Below are 19414 nucleotides of genomic sequence, written 5' to 3' on the forward strand. Positions count from 1 at the left end.
TTTGTTTTGTGGATGCTAACAGACTAACAGACAGTAAAACAGTGATGTCATTGTTGGCCCTGTCCTTTTACCTAAGGCCTTGAGGAGTTCCTCCCGTACTGCCGAGGTGAACTTCCTCACCAGACACAGCGTGGTCACCACCGCGAACAACATGTTGTATGAGAGGACGATGTAGAAGTTTCCCAGCCAGTTGAATCTCCCGAAATCTCCTAGCAGATCGAACCTGGTGATGCCTGGTGAATTGACAAACGAGCCGACAAAAAAGGCACAGTCAGTGCATGTCATCGAGTTGCCCGGAAGAGTGGGAATCCTGGGACATAATTAACAGCCTCTGCGATGGTTTGAAAATGGGGAGGGTGACTAAGCAGTGCAGTTATACAGGCGGACTCATCACTCCACAAAGACCTTCTTTGGACTGATGAAGGTGTGGTTCCTCTTGTTCGATCTTGGCATTCTAAAGTGATCCCATGAAAAGTGGACATGAGACTTCAGTACTTCAGCTTTTGGGGGAAAACCTTTACAGCGAAACTTCTTTTTACTTTCCCTAAACTTTGGAATGTGCATGTCCAACTGTGCGATGGTTCAGTACTTTCTGCACCACTTGCTGTTCTCTAACAAGGAGCTGGTGTTTGATCCATGAACATTTCCAAGAATGTCCACTTCTTTTCTAGTCTCTCTGTGACATTAAGCTCAGTGGGCACTTCCCTCTGAAAACATCCTGTTTAAAACCTTGCAATGGCAAGTTACTGTTGACCAGTTGTTAGGTGTTGTTTTGGTCTCATGATGTCAAAATGTGAACAGCCAAATGAAGAAATAAAATACCAATTCCAATTGAACCAAGAAACATATTGGTCCAGTCGTGCATCAAATAGCTGTCGTGATTTTTGCCGTTCAGCTCCTAAAGATTATAGTATTGCGTTTTAGTTTCATCCTGAAATTTCACCTAAAAGTCCAATATCCCTAACTTTTTGCGAGTTCGGTGTAACCTCTCACACCCAATAGTAAAACGAGTCCATCCATGGCCTTTCAGTGTGACCTTGAACACACTGCTGGCCTTATGAGCCACAGGCATCAAGGACACAATTGCAGAAATATCTTTATTGAGCATAAGTACTCCAATCATGTTTCCTCTTGGTTGTCTATATGCAGAAATCAGACTGAGGGAGGGTCCTGTGACATCTTCATAGCCTCTATGGTCAAATGGATTGGCCAATCGGTTCAGTGTCTCCAAAGTTCTATTTACAGCCATAGTAAGCACTTCGGAGGCATCAAGGACCTTTAACAAAATTGCCTGTGAGGAGACAGTGGGCAGGGATGATGGGTGACCCCATTCGAGAAAGCTTACCACTGTGGTCCTTGGTTGACTTTTCTATTCTTTTATCGTTACCGCCAATTGATCTGAGCTCAGTTTTATTAATCTGTCAAAATCCAATTGTGGGAGAAAAGACTTACAGAACGGGAGACATTGATCTGCCACAGAATCAAGCAAGGTTTCAGAGCCATTCCATCATGACAGGCGGAATTACCAAGACGAATCCTCCACACCACAAGAGCCATTAGTAGAGCGTAGACCTCCGCCAACGCCGAACAGTAATGCCAGATATTGACCCCTGTCTGTCAAAGCCAGCTTTTTCCCATGTTGCTGGTCTGTGTGAAAGGTACCGACCAGGAATGAGAGGGGACATTCCTGGATTCCGAAGTTGTATGAGAGGCCAAAAATGTGAAGTTTAACACCAGAGACTCAACTTGTCCCATGCGTTGGAATTTTTTAAGATTTAAGATGACTAAGACAACAATAGAGCTTTTTCCATTTTTGTCCCACCTTGTGTTGAAAGAAATTGTTGCTGCCTAACATATATTCTGTTATACTATTTTATTCTTATTGCGGAAGGTAATGCCCACTGCATGTAACAAGACAACGCAATGACCGGCTTCACCGGGTTGCGTGGGTAAAGCACAGGCAGTTAAATTATGGCTCGAGAGTTACAACTCTGATACGGAAATTTAGCAGAAACTATGTAGTGCAGGGGTGGCCAACTAGTCAGAGACTAAGAGCCACTTTTTTTCCTGTGTTACTGCAAAGAGCCACATACACGGGTACACATGAACATCATCTTTTAATCATGTATGCACGCATACACAGACCTCTGCTCAGCCAGATCTAATGAAAATAACCACACCAACATGATAATATCAGTAATTTTCAACAGTTAACATTGTGTCTCACACACACAAACTCTCAGTTCAAGCAAGTCCACAAACAATAAAAGAATAATTTTCAATAACATCTTTCTCTTACTATGCTGCTTAGTGAGACTTCTGGCATTCCTTATCTTGAACAATCCTCTTCAAATCTGGCTTGTATTCTGTTGTTGCCACTCTAAGCAATTCTTTCAAATGAGTGTCAGTCAGAAGAGATCGATGCTTTGATTTCACATGTTTCAGGGTAGAAAACACAGACTCGCAGACGTACGTTGACCCAAACATGGACAGTATCTTAAGCGCAGCTCGTTTGATGTTGGGGTATTTTTCAATTGGCACACTTTTCCAGAACTCAACGGTCCCTTCCCTTAAAACAGTTTTCAGTTGATCCTCCTCACAAAGATCGATCATCTCCAACTCAGCCGCAGCCTCATCTGTGACGAGCGGGGCTTTCAAACAGTCTGGCTTCCAAGCCAGCTGATATGATGCAAGCGTTACGGTCTCTGAGTGTTTTGTAATTTTTTTGAAAAACTGCACCTGCTTTTCAAAGCGACCAACTTGTTCTTGCGAAGTTCAGTCCCTTTTGGAAATTCCTGTTCGATGTTAGGGTGGAGTGAGCTGAAGATTTGAAGCTTTGAAATGCGCTAATGCTGCGTGACATATAAGGCAGATCGGCTTGCCATTACGTTTAACAAAAAAATATAAACTCTCCCACTCTGGCAAAAACGTCCTGTGTTCTTCTTCATATTTTCGTTTGGATGTGCTTTTTTTCCCTGCCATTTCAAGAGGTAACTTGTCGGAAATTGTTTACAACACAAATGATGTCACACCAAAGATTCTCTCGTCGCTCGTTTGACGTCACTCAAACAGGCTTACATGGTCAGTGTGCCATCTAGCTGTAGGGGAGTGAATGACAGCGCCAGCCAAGAATTTTTGACGCATGTCATGTTACAGCTCCTGAAGAGCCGCATGAAACTAGTTAAAGAGCCGCATGAGGCTCGCGAGCCGCGGGTTGGCCACCCCTGATGTAGTGGATAGCGAGACAGCCCTTCCTCGTAGCGTAGTGGCTAACCTATTTGCGGGATTGTTTTAAATGGAAAATTGGCACAAAAATTTGTTCTTTCAGTTACATGACAAGAACGTTTGAAAAATATACTACATGAATACAAAATCTATTGATATTGAATTTATTTTGTGATATCCCAAATTAATTGAAAGTAATGAAGTTACATTAATGTAGTACTTGGATTACGTTACTGACGTTACCTTACGTTTTTTTTTACAGGTAACTAGTAACTGTATCAGAATACATTTTTAAAGTAACCCTCCCAACCCTGCTCTTCAACTCAATCTCATGCCTTGACTCCTTTTCATCTATTCAGCATCACAAAGCAGAACCTGTTGATATTTTGTAAAGCTTGCAAGTGAGTCACTGTATGCACTCTCACACACACACACAAATGCTATTTGAACAGCTGTGCTTTGCACTGCATGTTTATTAGTGCCAGTGTTATGTGACAGTGCTGCTCCTGTCATTTTTTTTTTTACTTTTTAAGCTCCGCTCCCAGCGTTCCTTTCATTTCTAATGTCACTATGGGAAGCATTGGGAGAATGTAACTGTCATTAGAAGGGGGGGGGGGGGGGGGGGGGGGGGGGGATCCTTGCTATACTGTGTGCGTTATCGTCTTGATAAAGGCGGTGGTTACCGCAACGGTAAAGGTAGACACCGGTACTCACCTAATGTTCTGGACATTACTGGCAGGGCTGAACTCAGCACTAGGATGGACACACAGCATCCAATGATCTACAAAATAGGAGAGTTGAGTGAGTCATCAAATGAGTGCACTCCATTTTCTCATCATTACGTCAAGATTAATTGGCGATTAATTCCACGCAATTGATGATTACTTTGACTAATCGATTATTATGCTCATCACTACTTCAGAGAAAACTAAGAAGTGGGCGGGTAAGAAGAAAAAAAAAAAGGAAAGTGGCACTAATTGACGTGGCCACACACATGCACACAGCACTTGATGTTAAATGGGCTCAACATATTGTACAGTTGGTGCCTGTGAAGTTGCTCATTACCAGGTTCTCTGTGTATTATTGTCCTTTCACCGGAGCGTCGCAGCCAGTTAACAAGCCTCACCACTCTCAAACTCATTACCAAGTGAATAGATGCCACTATGGGCCAAAAAGAACTCACATCCTCTTACCCCCTTTCGCTGACAAAAAAAAAAAAAAAAAAAAACTCCCACCCTCTGATGTCAAGAAAAGAGCTTGCACTTTGCTGGTGTTTGCGCACCCCACAAACAAATATTGGAGCGATCAACTAAAGCCATTGAAAGGCCAGGAGGAAAACATTAGTGAGCAGTAGGAGGTTTGAAGGGGTGTTGAGGAAATAGATGAAACACAGAGAGGGGGGCACCTTCGGAACATTCTCAGCACCCTTGCCCCCACTTCACCCTGACCCCCCCACCACACCCCCCAACCCTTGTGCACCCCTGTCTTTACCGTTGTCATGGTTGTATCATCCTTCCTAGGAGTGAGACCCTCAAAGAGGCGCAGGCTATAGAAGCCAACCACGGAGGAAGCCATCAAATAACTGGGCATCGAATCGGTCAAGGAGCGAGAAAATGATGATAAAGCTACAAGCAGCAATAAATGGCCCCTCAGACAACGAGCTAAGGACATGGGAGTCCCCGGTTAACGCCAGCGTTCCGTTACAAAGGCTGCAACGTAGGAGTGTATTACTAACTTACGCTCATGCGGTAATAAAGTCAGAATTACGAGAAATATTTATATGAAAAAAAATAAACACTGCATACATTTCGGCCCGTAGGACAAATTTGAAAGTGAAAAAACATCTGCACATTTTTCCTGAGAAATGTCATTTTGTTCTTATTGTTTTGTAAACGGAGAGGTCATTATATGCAAAGATTTTCACATGTACAGCACTTGTACTGCTTTCTATTAAAAGAAAGTAGAAAAACAGAAACTTAATTACATTGGGATTTTATTGGTTCAGTCCACTTGTCATCACATTACGCTGGATGTGACCCCTGAACTACAGTAAGTTTGAATGAAAGACAGTAGAACCTTGGTTCTCGTGGTTAATCCTTTACAAAAAGTCGAATTAAAACCGAATATTACGATATCCAAATCAAGATTTTTTACCAAATGTTATAATGCTAAGAGAAACTGGCTTTTTAAATGAAGGGAAAAAGCGCCTCTGCCAGCAGAGCAGCTTTAATTGACTTTTTGTAGCCGTTCCGAGTCGTCACCTTTTCAGTGTTTGATAAAAGGTGACGAAACGGCACACAACATGTCTTCCGGAAGGATTCTGGCTCAACTATGTCGTGGGTAAACAGTGGCAGTGTTGCTCTTGGCCGTGGAGCATGCTAAAAAACAAAACAAAAAGCATGGGGATGTGGTAGAGGTGTGGGGGTGGATGGTCACTAAAAGGATACAACATGAGGATGATCTCCAACACGGCCTGGACTACGCCAAAGGTAGACAGAGAGGTGTTCCCGATGCCTCCTCGGTCCTGGAAGGTGGAAGAACTCGGTTAGTCAATGTTGTAACACATCACCAATCAAAAACATTACCTGTTGTTTGTTCGTTAGTCAACAGGTATTTTTACATTGTTTGTTAGCACGGTAATGCAAAAACTTGAGTTTTACCTCAGGTGACAGTTTTTCTTTGCTGCCTATTCATTAGTTGCCACGATAACGCAAAAACATATTTTTATGATGCCTTAGATATGTTTGTTCGTTGGCAAAATAATGCAAAAACTTGCAAGTTTTACCTCAACCAAGCAAGTTTTGTTTTCATAGGTGAGCCGGATCACGCAAAAACAATCAAGAATTTTACCTCCTTCGCCATTTTGTTGTTGTCAGTTTGCTAGTTAGCGCGATAATGCAAGAAATTCATATTTTCTTCGAAGCCAACTGTAATTTTTCTGTTGCACGTTCATTAGTTAGCATGATAATGCCAAAGCTTCACATTTTGGAAAATAGATTTTGTGACACAATTCAGATTTTCTTGAAAACAGAAATCAGATATGACTGACTGAAAATGTCAGTATACACATACAGGGAATTGGGCACTTAGAGCTGCAGTGTAAATCCAGCGAGACAGAACGATCGTGCAAAGTAATTTGTGCCTCAAAGAATTTCCCTACTTGTGCGGCGAGCCAATCAAAATCATGAATGGAACAAGATGAAAGAGGATTCTTTTCAAATCACGGCCCATCATACAATATGTGACCAGGTGTTCAAACAAAAAAAAAAACAAAAAAAATGCTTTTCGTTGAGGCGAGCGTTCAAGGCGCGAGCGTGCCAAAAACTTAAAAACAATACAACAAATACTTGAGCAAACACACATACATCCAGCACCCAACACCAACACCACTAGCCCCGCCCCTCCGCGAGGCTTTTGAAATAGAAGCAGGAAAAAAAAGACATCCATCGACATGCTCTGCACAGAGCCTGCATCGCTCTAGTCACTTGATAAATATTTGCTTTTCCAACACTTGGCACGGTCGTTTGCTCTTTGGGAGGAACACTGTATTGTACGTTCCACTCACACTCACATTGAATCCACAAGGAAGACGGGACTGTCAATGGCTCACTTTTCTTTTCAATCTTGGCTGAGACGCACTGATTTATTTATTTATTTTACCTCATCCAAGCACGTTATGTTTTAATCGTTTGTTGTTGGTTAGCAGGCTCACGCAGGCTAATCACATTGTTGCGTCGTTAGTTAGCTGATGATGCTAAAACTTCAGATTTTTACCTCAGTCGAGGACGTGACGCCTTAATCACTTGACATTTTTCAGCAGGATCAAACAGATTTTTAAATCAGTCACGGAAGTTATGGAATCTATTATTTGTACCCTGTTGTTTTATTCGTTTGCTCGATCACGCAAAAACGTCTTATTTTTACCGTAGTCGAGGAAGTTGCGTGTTCTGCTTGTTGGTAGATCGTTAGTTTGCAGGATTCAGACAAAAATGCCACGTTTTTAAAAAGCAAACAAGAAATGTATGTTTATGTTAGGCGGATTGCCAAAAACTTCAAGATCTACATCATCTTTGGGAGAATAATGTCAAAACTACATCACCTAATTTTTGTGGACGTTTGTGCAATAATGCATACAATTTCGATGTGATTACACTGTGATGAATGTCCGGATCGAGCAGTTAAGTAAGTTAGTTAACTAAGTTTTGTTTCCTCACTTTCAGAATATTCACTTTAAAAAAAAACAACAACACTATTTTACAAATGTTAAAAATGGGGCCATATTTAACATTTATATGCTATTCCCCCCCCCACACACACACACTTTTTTAACATTGCAAGCAAAGGACATTTTCCATTGTTTTCTGGGCAGTAATGTAATGTATTGTAGTGTGTTTTTATTTTTTATGATTTTTTTACCTTTCTCAGAATTTGAAGGCATGGTGTTTTGCCAGTTTTACTGAAAAAGAAATGCAGATAAATGTACAATCCAAATTGGGGTTTTTAGTCCAAATATGGATTGCTCCCCCTTGCAGTATTCTGGTTGTGATGACACTGTAACATGCAGTTGTCTTAAAGTGCATAGCATTGCGAGGTGTGTCTATTGCAACTTATCATAACACCTTTCAGCAAAATGCAGCCCAGCATCGGAGTACAAGCGCCATAATAAACATGATGTAGAATTATGACCTTTGATGGCGTCAATAAAACCTGCCAAATGACAGCTTTCATAAAAGTAGAGCTAATGGCCAGGGCAAATATACTCCCAAGTTAGGCTTCAGAGGAGTAAGGGCCAAGTTTTAGATTATTCTTTCTAATTATGTTTTATATCTTTCTTAGCCACAGTGAGTGTCATTATCTTGATTTGTTTGGTGAAGCAGCCAGAACTCGGGGTGGGGGGGTCTGGCAGGTTGTTTCATGCCTTTTTATGCAACCGTCATCCCGAGTGAGTTTACTGCAGAGCCATGGTGCAGTGCTCTTACACCGGGAATTACCAGACGGCATGTGATGTCATTTATTAATGGAGGGAGGGAGGGAGGGAGACAGGAGGGTGGGAAGGTTTTGTGTGTGTGTGTGTGTGTGTGCGCTCGCTTATGTATAGGCTGAGGATGGCAAACTTTCTCAGTACACTTCCTTTCAACTCGTCTTTTCACTGCAGTAGCAGGAAGGCTGACGACGGGGCGAAGTGGGGGGTCAAGGGGAGGGGCGGTTCGGGTGGGTGTGGGTAGGCTGGGGTTAAGGGTGGCCTGTACAGCCTGGAGCACTTCAGTCATCACGGTTGTCGGTCGCCACATTAACACCTTGTTGTTTGCAGGCAAACACTACGTTTGTGTGTGTGGGGGGGGGGGCGTAATATCACCATTCATCAGTTTCTTAATTAGACAGATCATGCAAAAAAGTCAGATTAGTATCTTAAACAAGGAAGTCAACATTTGGTGTTTGTTCATTATGTAGCAGGATCATACTAAAAGTCCAGATTTTGACCTCAGTCAAGGATGTTTTGCTTTTCGTCGTCTGTTGTTTGTTTGTTAGCTAGGCGGATTAACTAAAATCTCAGATTTAGACGTCACTAACAAAATTAGCTCTCGTCATTTGTTTTAGTTAGCCAGATCAAGCAAAAAGTTTAGATTTTTACCTCGGTCAAGGGAGTTAGGGTTTTTGTTGTCTGTTTGTTAGATGGATCACCCTGAATTTTTTTTTTTTTACCAGAGCCAAGAATGTTATGTTTTTATCACCTTCTGTTTGTTCCTTAGTTAGCCGAATAGCACTAAGACTTCAGATTTTTACATTGTCACGGAAACTAGATTTTGGATCTTGTTTTTTTTAGTTAGCAGAATCAATGTTTATTTTTTACCTCGGTTGAGGAAGGTACGTTTTTATCGTGTTAGTTTTCATTTATCTGTTGTTTGTTAGTTAGCTGGATCATGCAAACCCCCTATCCTTTTACCTTGTTCCAGGAAGTTATGCTTTCCTCTTTTTGAAAGTGAAAGTTTGCGGTAATAATCAATTAAAATTTGATGCGGGATTATGCTCTGATAAATGTACGGATCTTCGTTTCATGTTCTCCCCATTTATTAATGTGCAAATTAGTGTGTCTTTTTGATTTTCCATCAAATTGCAAGTTAATTTCATCAAGCTCCTATTTCCAATGACAGATGTATCTATCCATTTACATACATCGTGTGTAATTTAGAGGAATGGCGGGGGGGGGGGGGGATTCTAAAAAGACAGTGTTTGCTCGGCAGCATTATTCACAGAAGCAATTGCAGCGAAGATTTGTGTTATCTTTGCCTTAGGCCAAGGACCTTCCCAAATTTATGATGACAACAGTTTCGCCGTGAGACCTTGTTGCTTTTTTTTCTAGTCATCAATTTCCTAAAGTTGGCAATTAAATAATGGTAGCTAAATGAGGACTAACTGGGGTTAATTTGGCATCACAGTTCAAACTAGCATGAGATATAAAGCTGATGACATTAAGTCATATTGCTTATCACGGTGAAAAGTAAGGCTTTGCAGGCTATCCACAGATTGCTAAATGTCTGCCATTCAAAGGTCTTCACAGACAGGTCAGGCCAAAATGAACTGTGCCAAGTAGGTAATTATATGATATTTAATTTCCTGATTGACTACAGGGAAAATTACCAGTCTATAATTGATTAATCGCTATTTAAACTTTTTCAAAACAAATATTTTAACCCTCTGTTGTGTTTGTCGTTGGTACATGAAAAATATTTCTGTCACCCAGACAATTTCATGTTTTCCATGAAAACACACCGTTGAGTATACAGTGGATATAAAAAGTCTAAACACCCCTGTTCAAATGCCATTTTGTTTTGTGATATAAATAATGAACCCAAGATAAATCAAGTCAAAGCTTTTTCCACCATTAATGTGACCTATGATTTGTACAAGTCAGTTTGAAAAAAAAGGAAATCTTTAAGAGGGGAAGTAAAAATAAATAACTGAGATAATGTGGTTGCACAAGTGTGCACACCCTCTTATAACTGAGGTTGTGGCTGTGCTCAGAGTTTTACAATCATATTTAAACTCAAGTTAGATGGGTGTTAGCACACAACTGCTGCCATTTAAAATGCCTCTGGTTAACCCATAAAAAGTTCAGTTGTTCTACTTGGATTTTCCTGACATTTTTGTAGTCACATCTTATGGCACAACTCACGGTCTGCAGAGAGCTTCCGCGGCATGAGAGGGATCTCATTGTTGAAAGGTATCAGTCAGGAGAAAGGTACAAAATAATTTCCTAAGCATTAAATATACCTTGTATCACAATGAAGACAGCCATCATCAAGTGGCCAAAATATGGCAAGCGTGATATTACCAAGACCTGGATGTCCCTCCAAAATTGATGAAAAGATGAAATGAAAACTGGTCAGGGTTGCTGCCAAGAGGCCGACAGCAACACTGAAGGATGTGTAGGAATTTCTGGCAAATACGTGGTTTTTACGGAAGCTTTATCTTACAGTGAAAAAAACAACAAATCCCAAACGCCTAGGGTTGAACTCTTTGGCCATAATTCCAAAAGCTATGTTTGGCACAAACACAACACTGCTCATCAGCAAAAGAACACCATACCTACACTGAAATATTGTGGTGACAGCAGAATGCTTTGGGGCTGTTTTTTATTTAGCTGGAACTTAAGCCTTAGACAAGGTGGAGGGAATTATGAACGATTCCATCGAACATCTGTGGGGTGATGTGAAGAGATTCGGAGCATTTTCTGAAAAGAAGAGTGGGCAGATATTGCCACATTAAGATGTGAATCCTAACCAAAAAGACTGAGTGCTGTCATAAAAGCCAAAAGTGGTTGAGGGTGTGCGTATTTATGCAACCCAGTTATTGTATGTTTTTTTTCTCCTCTTAAAAGAAAAAGACTTACATTTTTTGAAATTATTCATCTAAAATGATTTATCTTTAGCTCATTTTTTTCCATCAAATAAACCTGTCTTTTAAACAGGAATGTGTGGACTTTTTATATCCACTGCATACACTACCGTTCAAGCTTTTTGAGACTGAATAAATGGCGCCTCTGCTGGTTGCGGCCAAGTAGTTTTTGATCCCTCGCAATACGGGATCATTGTCACATTGTGAAGCTCGGGTTCGCCATGTTGCTATGACGTCAACGCAACAACGGGGGGGGAAGTCAGCAATGTTGCACTGATGCGTGCGCTTAGAAAGGAGGAGTTGAGCCCGCAGCTAATAGTCCACTTAAGGAAATACAGTGTCAAGTGTTGGACTAGCAGAGTAGTCGGCCTGCGGTAAGAATTTTATTAGCCGCTCTTAGTGCTTGTTCATCAGGCTGTAAAACAAGGTGTCCTTTGACAGACTGCCGCTTCTTTCCTCGTCGTCATCCACCTGCTTGCCCTCTTCCTTTTCCTCATCTTCATCACCACCATGCCGTTTTTGCCCCCATGCTGAGCCACCTGCTCAGCATGCTTAGTCGGGAAGGCGAGGGCAAACACTGACAGGGCAATTCCATTGTGCCCCCCCCCCCCCCCCCCCAAACTCAACAATCAGCCTCATTTGACTTTCCCACAGTCTGGATGGATTTCTTTGACAACACACCACACTCGCGACTTCTTTATATCATTTAAATCCAGAGATAATACAGGATATGGGCAAACATTTTTAAGTATTGCCTCTTCGCCAAGTGCTTGCATCATACATATAAAAAATCTTTCATTTTAATTCCATGTCATTCAAAAGGCAATCAATGGTTTTGTTTGAGCTGGCATTACTACTGGAACGTGGACAGATTTTACAATATCATAACCAACTCAAGGATGTCCACTGTGGTTGTCTAGATCAATTACTTTTTCCGTTCAATGTCTAAGGAAGTCAAATGTATGACTTTAGGACTCTTTTTTGAGGCCACTTCAACTTTTACATATACTGTAGCATCGGTTAACTTTGGTGGAGTACATTGTTTGAAATTGAGATAACAACAACATATGTATGTTATTTGTTTATAAAGACAAATTTCATTTCAGAATCATTTTCAAAAGTTTTGTGTTTTGTGAAACACATATGTGTTACCTCAGGGGTGTCAAACAATTTTTTTTCACAGGCCACATTGTAGATACGGTTTTCCTCAGAGGGCCATTATGATTGTAAAACCATATCAATGGTTAATCGCCTCATCATATCATTACACATAGACATCAAATTGATGGATAGCTAGTTTTGAAATCAGAAGTCAACGATAATGGTTTGTTCAACTATTGTTCAAGTAACTGTAAAAGGGGTTTGGAGGCAAAACATGCTTACAATAGTTCATTACTATTTATTAGATATGAATATACAAAAATTTGGAACAGATTTTAGCAAGAATCATGGAAGTTAACACACATGATTTGCTTTCGCGGACCACATAAAATGATGTGACGGGCCGGATCTGGCCCCCGGGCCTTGAGTTTGACAGCAGTGTGTTACCTGGTCAATTGGACCAGAAACATCCCAAAAGTGAAGACAATAAAACTAAAATAACAGTAAATTAATATGATTATGTATTTCAGTCTGTCCTGTGCATTGTTGTTGTAGACATCTTTTTTATTATGGGTCCATTTTTCACTGTTTCATCGCTATAAAACATAATATATACATAAATTGGGTTTAAAAAAAATTTAAAATCTGTTTCCAAATAGATAGAATAGCTGGAGGTTTAAACTGCTCTGGTCAAATTGATCCAAATTGATACTTTTTTTGGAGGCTTTTTGAAAATGAGATTAAGACAGTTTTCAATGGTTTGCGCTAGACCCCTGTTTGTCCTCCATCAATCTTACATCTTCATCTAACAAGACATTTGTACTGCTTCCCGTTGGATGGGAAAACTTTGGGGATGGTCCTTCTCTGTTCCAAGGTCTATAGAGGTGTGCTTGGATGAGTATAGTGCGGAAGAAGCCCATCAAACACCAGAAGCGGTGGACAAAAATTAGGTCTTGGTAGAAAAATTGGAAGCGGTTATAGCCACAAAGAGCGGAACCAGCTCTCTATTTTCTTGTTTTACATGGCAATTGGTCCGTATCAGACTTGTTATTAATGACAAAGGCAATGGCTCAATTTACTTAAAGATGAGATGCCTGGCATATATCCAGCTATAAAGCATTTAGTGGGCTGAGGACTGGTAATTTGGGGTATTTTGCCCTGTCAGTTGTCCACGAGACAGCGTAAAATGAATTGATGGGGAAATACGATACATGATGTTGCCCCAGCCGAGACAAGAATGCAACACACACACACACACCTCTGTCAGTGTAGATGAAACGAGATAAGCCGAGTTTAACACACATTGCATGTTAGACGGAGATGAAAATCTCTGAAGCGAGGAAGAGCCGCTCTTTCAGCCGTCATGGACTTGAGACGTGCCGCCGCGTGCGCTGATTTTTTTTTGAAAGTGCTGCAACGTGACTTTCAATGAGCTTCCAAAACAAAAAAGTTGGGGCCCTGATTAACATCTGCCCAGGCCTTTTCTTCCAACCGTGCACCTGAGCATATCCGGAATTTGATTTATGTCTCAGGACGTGGCAGGTCAGATACGGCTTTCCATTTTAGGTGTGTGGGAGGTAAAAACATGTCACTTAGACCAGCGGTCGCCAAACACTGAGCCGCGGACCGCTCGTCTCAGTCACGTGATACGGTAGTAAAAAAAAAAAAGTAAGCCCACAAGCCCACAAAAATGAGTACAAAAACAAATGTCATGGGAAAGTGGAAAGAGCCAAATGACAAGACATAATAAGAGCCTACAACTTCCAAGAAACTGCAATGAATGAGGCAATGAAGCCTTTAAAACTGCCAAATAAAGCTGAATACCTTCCATTCATTTCCTACATCCTATCTTTGTAAAATGGGATTTTCTGCAATGACGGAGACTGAAACACAATTGCGGAGTAGACTGGAGAGAAGTAACACACGTTGGGTGTCACTGTTTCCCATTTCCCCAAGATGGGACCGGCTCACTGAAGAGAAACAAGTGCAGGGCTCATAATTACAGGAATTACAGTCGTTATTTCCTTTTTTAATTTGTTTCCATCCTGGTCTGTCCATGGCTTTACGTGAAACCAGTCCGTGGCACAAAAAGGTTGGGGACTAGTGACTTCGACTGTGGTCAAAGCTGAAGATTACCTTTGAACCTTTGGGCATGGCAGTCTCATCCACGAGCAGGTAGAGGATGTTCAGCGCCACCAGAAGAACTGAGATTGTCTGTGGACAGAGATGAGTCAGTACTTGCATAACATGACATTGGTATTTTGGTACCGATGTAAAACGAGGGCCCCCAGTACAAAGCTTAGTTTAGCATTGCTAGTCATCCCCTGGCCTCGTATTAGTAGCGTAATGTTAACATTTTGGTTAACTTTCAAACAACATCCATCCATTTTCTATAGCGCTTATCCTCATTAGGGTCGCTGGTGAGCTCGTGCGAGAGACGGAGTACACCCTGGACTGGTTTCCAGCCAATTACAGGGCACATATACAGTGGTGTGAAAAAGTGCTTGACCCCTTCCTAATTTCTTATTTTTTTGCATATTTTATTACCAGGATTGAATTTTATTTCTCCCTTAACAATGAAAACCTTCATTTAAAAAATGCATGTTGTGTTTACTTGTGTTGTCTTTCACTAATATTTAAATTTGTTTGATAATGAGAAACATTGACGTGTGACAAACATGCAAAAAAATAAGAAAGCAGGAAGGGGGCAAACACGTTTACACACCAATGTAGACAAAGCAATATGGCACATTTAGAGCACTGATGTCAAACACAAGGCCCGGGAGCCAGATCCGGCCTGCCAGAGCATTTTTTTGTGGCCCACTAAATCAAATTGTGTTTTTTTTCCCTCAAAAATGGATTTGTTCTTTTGATAGCAAAATTGCAAATTTTCTTTACTTTTACAGGATACTCTTTTTGACCAATTTCCCTCTTAACATAAATTGATTGGTATCACTATTTTTCATGACCTGAATTAATTTTTTATCTAAAAATATCCATCCATCCATCCATTTTCTGAGCCGCTTCTCCTCACTAGGGTCGCGGGCGTGCTGGAGCCTATCCCAGCTATCATCGGGCAGGAGGCGGGGTACACCCTGAACTGGTTGCCAGCCAATCGCAGGGCACATACAAACAAACAACCATTCACACTCACATTCACACCTACGGGCAATTTAGAGTCTCCAATGCATGCATGTTTTTGGGATGTGGGAGGAAACCGGAGTGGCCGGAGAAAACCCACACAGGCACGGGGAGAACATGCAAACTCCACACAGGCGGGGCCGGGGATTGAACCCCGGTCCTCAGAACTGTGTGGCTGACTCTCTAACCAGTCGTCCACTGTTCCGCCATCTAGAAATATAACAAGCATCATTTTTCTATTAGATGAGTTTGACATCTCTTTTTCAGAGTCTTCAATGAACCTACACGTATGCTCTGGAATGTAGGAGGAAGCTGGACTATCTGGAGAAAACCCACGCAAGCATGGGGAGTAGATGCAACCTCCACACAGGAAGCAGAGATTCAAACTCAGAACCTTGGAACTTTAAGGCATTTTTGCTAACCACCAAGTCATAATGCTGGTGCTTACAACAGTGTAGCATTATTTTACACATAATACCAGGACAGTGGTAGATTGACTTACGAGGGACCCGACTTACAACTTTTTCGAAATACGAGCCATCGCTCATCCCTTTTTTTGTCTTGAGTTGCAAGAAATACGGTACAAGCGCTAGATGGTGGCACTGAACTATTCTATAAAAAAGAGGCTAATGTTTGCTTCAAGTGGTTTATTGCCACTCTCAGTTCAAGTTTATTGGAAAACCATACATAAAACTAAGAGAATTACACTTTAGTGCATTAAACCAAACAACGCATAACTTTGTCTGACCAAAGTCCACTTGCTTAATACTAACACACAATGCAAAACGCCATAGATGGGCTAATGAAACTAGCAGCAATGTTTCGGTGTGGTAACCCTTAAGATGCGGATATTTAATACCATCTCGTGGACATCCCGCTTGTTGAAGATGACTATAGAGGATGATCTTAAACGGGCATCACACCCAAGGAATCAGACTGGGCAAAGGTGTAAGATGGTCGGCGTGGCCAGCAGCCAAGCGGTGTGCAAGTCACGGGTAAACAGCTTGCAGCTTAGCGATAGGTCACTCACCGTTCCTGCAAGAAGGATCAGCATCACTATGGGATACAGCAGGTTCTTCTCCCAACCAGATGCTTGCTTTCTTCTCTCTGGAAAAATAAATATATGGCCACAACGTTTAAATTCCCGTTGGCTTGATAAGACTCTCAGACAGTGTCGAGCAGTGTTTGGTAAACCCAAGGACTTGATCTGTAATTGCTGAGGTGCGTTTGAGTCCATCGAGTCTGTGCTGTTTGACAAGAAATAGCACTAAGTGAATGTGTAGACTTTTACATTAACTTTTTGTAGTAGCGACAAGCTAGCTAACTGCTGACTGGCTAGCTGCTTGTGATTTTCGATGAGCCAAATTCTAGTTGTTGGTCTAAGCCCAGGAGTCAAACTCAAGGTCCGGGGGCCACATCTGGTCCACCACATCATTTTATGTGGCCCGCAAAACCAAATAATTTGTATCAACTTCCATGATTCTTGCTAAAATTTGTACCATAATTTAAAATCGTCTCATCTAATACGTAGTAACATTGAGATACTGAAAGCATTTGTTTTGCTACCAGACCTTTTACTGTAACTTGAACAATAGATGAACAATTATTCCCTATTTCCAATTTCAAAACTAGTTATCAATTTGTTTGTATACAGTTTGTAATACTATGATGAGGTGCACAACAAAAAATAGTTTGACACCCATGGTGTACAGTTTGAGTTATAATATTGAATATTATAACGGTAGAACCGGTATTGTGACATACTAACCATAGCCATACTGTTTATAATATTTTGTCTCGTTAAAAAAAAGGCAAACAAAATACAGGAAACAATTCAAAAATACAAATGATAATAAAATGGATAAAATAAACCTTTTCAATAGTACAAAGAAAAAGGAACTTTAATTTGCCGTGCACAGGTGTAACTCATGTTACATAATAAATTATCTTGAAAAGCAATAATTATAGGGTTCCTCCCAGTTATTCACCGGTAGATAATTAATTAATCGGTGAAACCTCGAGCTTCACACACACACACAAACACAGATAATCACAGGAGTGTGTACCAAACACGTTGTCCTCTCTCATCACAGCCACCCCCCTTGGCTATTTTCTTCCAAAAAAAAAAAAAAAAAAAAAAAAAAACACCCTCTTCCTCTTTAATTAGCAGTGCTCATCACTTAATTGTTGCTCATAAATCTTGCATGAAAAGATATCAACTGAAGACAGAGGAAGGGGATGTACATTTTGTGTCTTCGCGGGCAGATTTTAGGTTGACATCTTTATGCAGCTTACTGTCATCAGTCACATGATACGTAACCGACGACCTCAGCCAAATTGACTTGCCGCGCTAAATTTCTAACCTCGTCAGTCTTTATTCTCAAAGTGCAGCCGCTCCTGCACCCCGCCGACAAGTTTGCCAGCTGCACTTTAGAAGCACCATCCTTCTAAATTAATGACATCACTAAAAGGCTCGCTACAATATAAAGTTTGCTTCTTGTCCAATATCCCTAAGTGCCTGTAGGCTCCCTTCCCCTGGCCACCACTGCAAGCCTGCTCCCCAAAAGCCTCATTTATAATATCCTAAAATGGATGGAAAATGATCAGGCAGGTCTGGTCCACGTCCAAATTAAGAAATAAAAGCAGACGGGGGGGAAGGGAGTGTCTGTCAGCAATCCATCCATCCATCTTCTGAGCCGCTTCTCCTCACTAGGGTCGCGGGCGTGCTGGAGCCTATCCCAGCTATCATCGGACAGGAGGCGGGGTACACCCTGAACTGGTTGCCAGCCAATCGCAGGGCACATACAAACAAACAACCATTCACACTCACATTCACACCTACGGGCAATTTAGAGTCGTCAATTAACCTACCATGCATGTTTTTGGGATGTGCGAGGAAACCGGAGTGCCCGGAGAAAACCCACGCAGGCACGGGGAGAACATGCAAACGCCACACAGGCAGAGCAAATGTATTTTAGTGTTTTTGTGTTAGATATGTGCCTTTAACAGAGGGGGCCAAGTGGGGTGCCATGTGATGTCAGCAAGCCCCCATTGTGAGTGTCTGGGCGTGAGCTGTGGCTGACAGCAGCTCCTATGTGAGTGTGCTCACTGTGTTTATGTTTATCTCCCAGCGCTTAATAAATGACTGAAAAGTGCATCGGTCCCACCTGAGGCCATTACAGTATGCTGTAAAACCGGAGATTTTTGCAATATAGCAGCAATTTCCACGACAGACCGTTTAAAAAAAATAAAAATATGCGATACGACCTGCGATATAGCGGGGGTACACTGTATTGAGGACAAAATCAATGTTTTTTTGTTTTTTCTTTAGGGAAAAATCAGTGCTGTCACATAACGTCACAAATACATACCCAGTTTATTCCTCATGTTTCTGATGCTGTCCAGTTCTTTAGTGAGGTGGTGGGTGAAGCCTCCTCGAGTATATGCACAGGTGGATGACCCTAACCAAGACAAAAACAGGTTTTAGCATACCATGTCCAGTGATCCCTTCAAACTAGAGCAGCCCAAAAGTTGCACGATTTGAAGTTGCACCAAGTTCAGACCGCAAACAAACAGTCTCTTTACATGAGACTTCTTTGAATCTTTTTTTTTGCTCATAAAATAACTAAAAAGTACGTACAGTGCAACCTCTAATGCCGAACAGCTTTTTTCTGGTCAATCTCAGATTTCTTTGCATTTTCCCGTAGGAAATAACACAAATCCATTAAATTGAGGCCAATTTTATTTAAAGTTAAATGTTTTAAGTAACATTTCCAAATTGACTATAAAAAGAAACACAATCTAATCATCTCTAAACAATTTATTTTTCAGGGTAATATTGTAAGATGAGTTTGAAATGTTATTACAGTATTGTCGGATCAGAATTTGTGGTATATTTATACAGTTTAAACTTTTTATATGGGCAATTATAAACTCCACAATTACTCACAATTTGTCGCTATTCGTGACAGGGCTCAGCCCCTATCCTGATGCTGATCACTATGTTACGCAATTTTATTCCTATATTAAAACATTAGGGATAGATCTAGAT

General features: G+C 41.2%; 2 protein-coding genes across 3 annotated transcripts in view; one reads left to right on the forward strand and one right to left on the reverse strand.

Moving 5' to 3' along the window:
• Window positions 1–15756, forward strand: part of rnf32 (ring finger protein 32) — a 28390-nt gene extending 12634 nt beyond the window's left edge. Inside the window, exon 8 of the mRNA XM_061757580.1 lies at window positions 15631–15756. The gene's annotated coding sequence lies outside the window, so the exon portion shown is untranslated. The remainder of the gene's footprint in view (window positions 1–15630) is intronic.
• Window positions 1–19414, reverse strand: part of lmbr1 (limb development membrane protein 1) — a 47469-nt gene that overhangs the window by 3211 nt on the left and 24844 nt on the right. For both annotated transcript variants that reach the window (XM_061757577.1, XM_061757578.1), the window contains 7 exons: window positions 18735–18824; window positions 16394–16470; window positions 14359–14436; window positions 5673–5749; window positions 4717–4807; window positions 3940–4006; window positions 72–233 (listed from right to left, as the gene is read on the reverse strand). In XM_061757577.1, the coding sequence (XP_061613561.1) occupies window positions 72–233; window positions 3940–4006; window positions 4717–4807; window positions 5673–5749; window positions 14359–14436; window positions 16394–16470; window positions 18735–18824 (642 nt within the window). The remainder of the gene's footprint in view (window positions 1–71; window positions 234–3939; window positions 4007–4716; window positions 4808–5672; window positions 5750–14358; window positions 14437–16393; window positions 16471–18734; window positions 18825–19414) is intronic.

This window comes from Phyllopteryx taeniolatus, chromosome 20, assembly GCF_024500385.1.
Source record: "Phyllopteryx taeniolatus isolate TA_2022b chromosome 20, UOR_Ptae_1.2, whole genome shotgun sequence".
Lineage (NCBI taxonomy): Eukaryota > Metazoa > Chordata > Actinopteri > Syngnathiformes > Syngnathidae > Phyllopteryx > Phyllopteryx taeniolatus.